The 3,444-nt window shown below is 40.7% G+C and overlaps 1 protein-coding gene across 1 annotated transcript; it reads left to right on the forward strand.

Annotated features, from left to right (window-relative positions):
• The first annotated feature begins 321 nt into the window (after positions 1-321).
• LOC126493038 (melanoma-associated antigen B18-like) lies at positions 322-2,605 on the forward strand. The gene is made up of 2 exons (XM_050129785.1): positions 322-463; positions 1,181-2,605. Exon 2 carries the CDS (start codon positions 1,222-1,224, stop codon positions 2,257-2,259), a length of 1,038 nt encoding a protein of 345 aa, XP_049985742.1. The 5' UTR covers positions 322-463; positions 1,181-1,221; the 3' UTR covers positions 2,260-2,605.
• Positions 2,606-3,444: the final 839 nt, after the last annotated feature.

A 3,444-nucleotide genomic window follows, 5' to 3' on the forward strand; every position in this document is an offset into this window, starting at 1 on the left:
TTCATCACTGAGAAATCACGGTAGAGCTGTCAAAATGTCAATGTAAGATAGTACGAGGGCAGGGAACCCTGACTGCTCTTTGGATTGTAGAGGGAGGGGGAGAGGAGTGGGGAGAGGGGGAGAGGAGTAGGGGGAGGGGGAGAAGGGTGGGAGGAGGGGGAGGGAAATGGGAGGCTGGGAGGAGGCAGAAACTTTTTTTTTCCCTTTTCTCAATAAAAATAAAAAAAAAAGATAGTAAGGTTGACTTCCAACTCCAAGGAGTTTTTCTTCTGAGGGGAAAAATGACAGGAAAATCAAAAGCGATGACGTTAAGAACTTTGGCTCCGGGCGCTCTGTCACGTATGCTCTGTTACGTCTCTGAACCCAAAGCTAAAGAGACTCCGGGTATGGCCAGTAGTCCCACCTTGCATTTATTTCCTCCTTCTGCGAAGTGCCAAGGAGCAAGTGAAGACTGTGATCTCAGGTTAGTGATCTCAAGTCAGCAAAGACTTCTGGGGGTTACAAAAATAAAGAATACAATTTTGAGTGAGAAATGAGAGGACTCTCAACATGGCAACAGAGAGTAGACACAGACCTTTGCCCCTGTTGTCGACCGTCAGAGGCCATTTGGCTCTGGCTATTGGGGAGTTGGGCTTCAGGGAGAAAGGGACCTTGTTCTATGGTTAATGGTTACAACTGAAGACTAAATTTGGTTTAGCTTCTCTTGGCAGCTCTGGGAAAACCTGGAATGGGTAGTTATCTAGGGCTCTCTCTCTCTCATTTTCCTATTAATGGTTAGTTTTCCAACTTCCGAAGAGTGACAAATGGGAAGCTCTGATTGCATAATTCTCTTAAATGTGAATTCAGATGTGGCGTGTTAAGTTTAAAGGCAAATTAAGATGATCATTTCCTACTTCATGGAACCTAGACCTGCTAGCACCTGCTTATAGTTCTAGCTTGCCCTGGGGAGGACTACCAGATCTCAGTCAAACTCTTATTCACTCTCTAATTTCCTTTAGTGAGGAGAGAGAGAGAGAGAGAGAGAGAGAGAGAGAGAGAGAGAGAGAGAGAGAGACTAACTGAAACAAGAGCCCTAATAGCATTGCTGTCACAAATGATTGTAGAGGCAAGCTTGGTTTAAAGACCAAAGTGATCTCACCTTTCTTCAGATAGTCATACCATCTCATCCTTCCATCCCTAGGTGCCTTGCTCTTCGGCTGATACTCCGTAACCAGAATCATCATGCCTCGTGGTCATAAAAGTAAACTCCGAGCCCGTGAGAAACGCCATCAGGCTCGATGTGAAACCCGATCTACTCAGGATGCTCAGGTCCCGACAGTAGAAGAGAGAGTTAATCCTTCTTCCTCTTCTACCCTGTATAGTAGTGATGTCCAGAGTTTTTCTGATGCTGAATCACTTGGCAAACCCAAGATGGCTCAGAGGCCCACCACTGCTTCTGTAAGTGCTCCAGGCATCAAGTCGGATGAAGGTGTGAAGAGCCAAGATGAGGTGAGACCAAGTACTTCCTGGGCATGTTCCTCAACTAGTAATCCATCGTCAACCAAGAGAGTTGAAAAAGCAGTTTCATTGATAATGTTCATGCTGCGAAAGCATAAAAAGAAGGAGCCAATAACAAAGGAAGATATACTAGAGCATGTCATCCCACACAACAGGGAAGAGTTCCCTGATGTTCTTAAGAAAGCCTCTGAGCTCATGGTGTTGACCTTTGCTGTTGATGTTAAGGAAACTGACCCAACCAGACACTGCTATGAACTTTTCAGCATATTTAGTCCTACTGGTGAAGAACTTACGAATTGTGAGGAAATCATGCCCAAGAGTGGCCTCTTGATGACAATCCTGTGTCTGATCTTCATGAACGGCAGCTGTATTAATGAGGAATATGTCTGGCAAGCGCTTAGTGTGATGGGAGTATATGCTGGAGTCGATCACTTCATCTATGGAAACGTCAAGAAGCTCATCACCAAAGATTTTGTGGATGATGGGTACCTGGAATATCGGCGGGTACCTTACAAGGGTTCGCACTGTTATCAATTCTTGTGGGGTCCCAGAGCCCTCTTTGAAACAAGCAAAATGAAAGTACTTGAGTTTCTGGCCAAAGTCCATAACACTGTTCCCAGTGCCTTCCCATCCTTGTATGAAGAAGCTTTGAGAGCCAACCAAGAGAGAATGCATGCTAAATTTACATCTATGATGCTTTTTGGTTTCTTAGACGATGCAGAGTCCAATGACAATTCCAACAATTCCTCCAACCAGCACTGAATTCCAAAATTCCTGCTTTTCATCAGTTTGAAAGAGAACATTCAATCAACTAGTGGGGACTGAGGTGGTGTTGGAGAGAAAAGAGTGCATCTCATATTTGTAGCCTTATTTTACATGAGTAACATTCAGTTTTGCTTTTTCAAATTTCCAGACTTTTCTTTCAGTTAAGAGTTTCAGTATTGAAAACAAATTGAAATACATCTTATTCATCTGAAAGAAGAAAACATGGCGCCAGAATAGACAATTTCTTAGAAGAAGCAAAACTTCAATAAAATTGTTTGCAAGAAGAAAATATGGAAAACATGGTAGTAGATGATGCACTCTTGGCTTGTCTGAATCTTGTTATCTGATCTACAAAATAAAATTAAATTAAACTTATGTGCCTGGATGTATTTCATTCATTAAACAATGTAGGAACATGAATTATGATAAAGTTAACTTCTTACTCACTGACACTTTTATTCCCCAAGCAAACATTTACCAAACATCTATTCTTTGTAAACAGGAATGATTTGTGGGGAAGAAGAAGCAGATAGAGAAGCAGGAAGAGGAGAAAACAGTGACAAAATAATGAATGGGGCACTGCTTATAGAAGTTTGGAGTCTGGGAGCAACTATTATATAAGATGGCACTCTATCCTCTAACACATAAATGAGAAGTACAAAGGACAGTGTGGAGGTGTGAGAATTTAAAGTTCTTATAAGAGAATCATATAAAATATCATTTGGGGACTAAGAGAAACTCACACCTTTTCTAAGTGGAAGACAGGGCTCAGTTCAAATGAGTACTGGATTAGAAGAATGTGGGGAAGTGGTGAGCGTGGTCTGGCCCCAAGTGTGGTGTGTCATAGTGGTGAAAAAAAAAAACCACTAATATAAGACTACGATTAGTAGTTTGGAATCATATATCAACCCAAATTATGTGTTATATTATAATTATTATATAGTAACACATTATATATCATGCATATTATATATTATATTAAATATATCTTTTCATGTGTATTTTGTATAATATAGCATGATCATATAAACATACACTGTAATCATTTATTCAATATTATATGTAATAACTAATATTACATATAATATATCATATGTGTTGGGAGCAGTGAACCCCCAGATCCTTAATTTTTGTAAAAAAGTTGTTTTCCCCTCATCTGAGTGCCTACAGCTGCTCTAAGCA

Source organism: Alexandromys fortis, unplaced genomic scaffold (genome assembly GCF_014885135.2).
Source record: "Alexandromys fortis isolate MF-2015 unplaced genomic scaffold, M_Fortis_MF-2015_v1.1 scaffold_298, whole genome shotgun sequence".
In the NCBI taxonomy this organism is placed as follows: Eukaryota; Metazoa; Chordata; class Mammalia; order Rodentia; family Cricetidae; genus Alexandromys; species Alexandromys fortis.

Excerpts from the sequence above, each read along its gene's own strand:
- LOC126493038 (XM_050129785.1), top strand. The coding sequence starts at position 1,222 with ATGCCTCGTGGTCATAAAAGTAAACTCCGAGCCCGTGAGAAACGCCAT.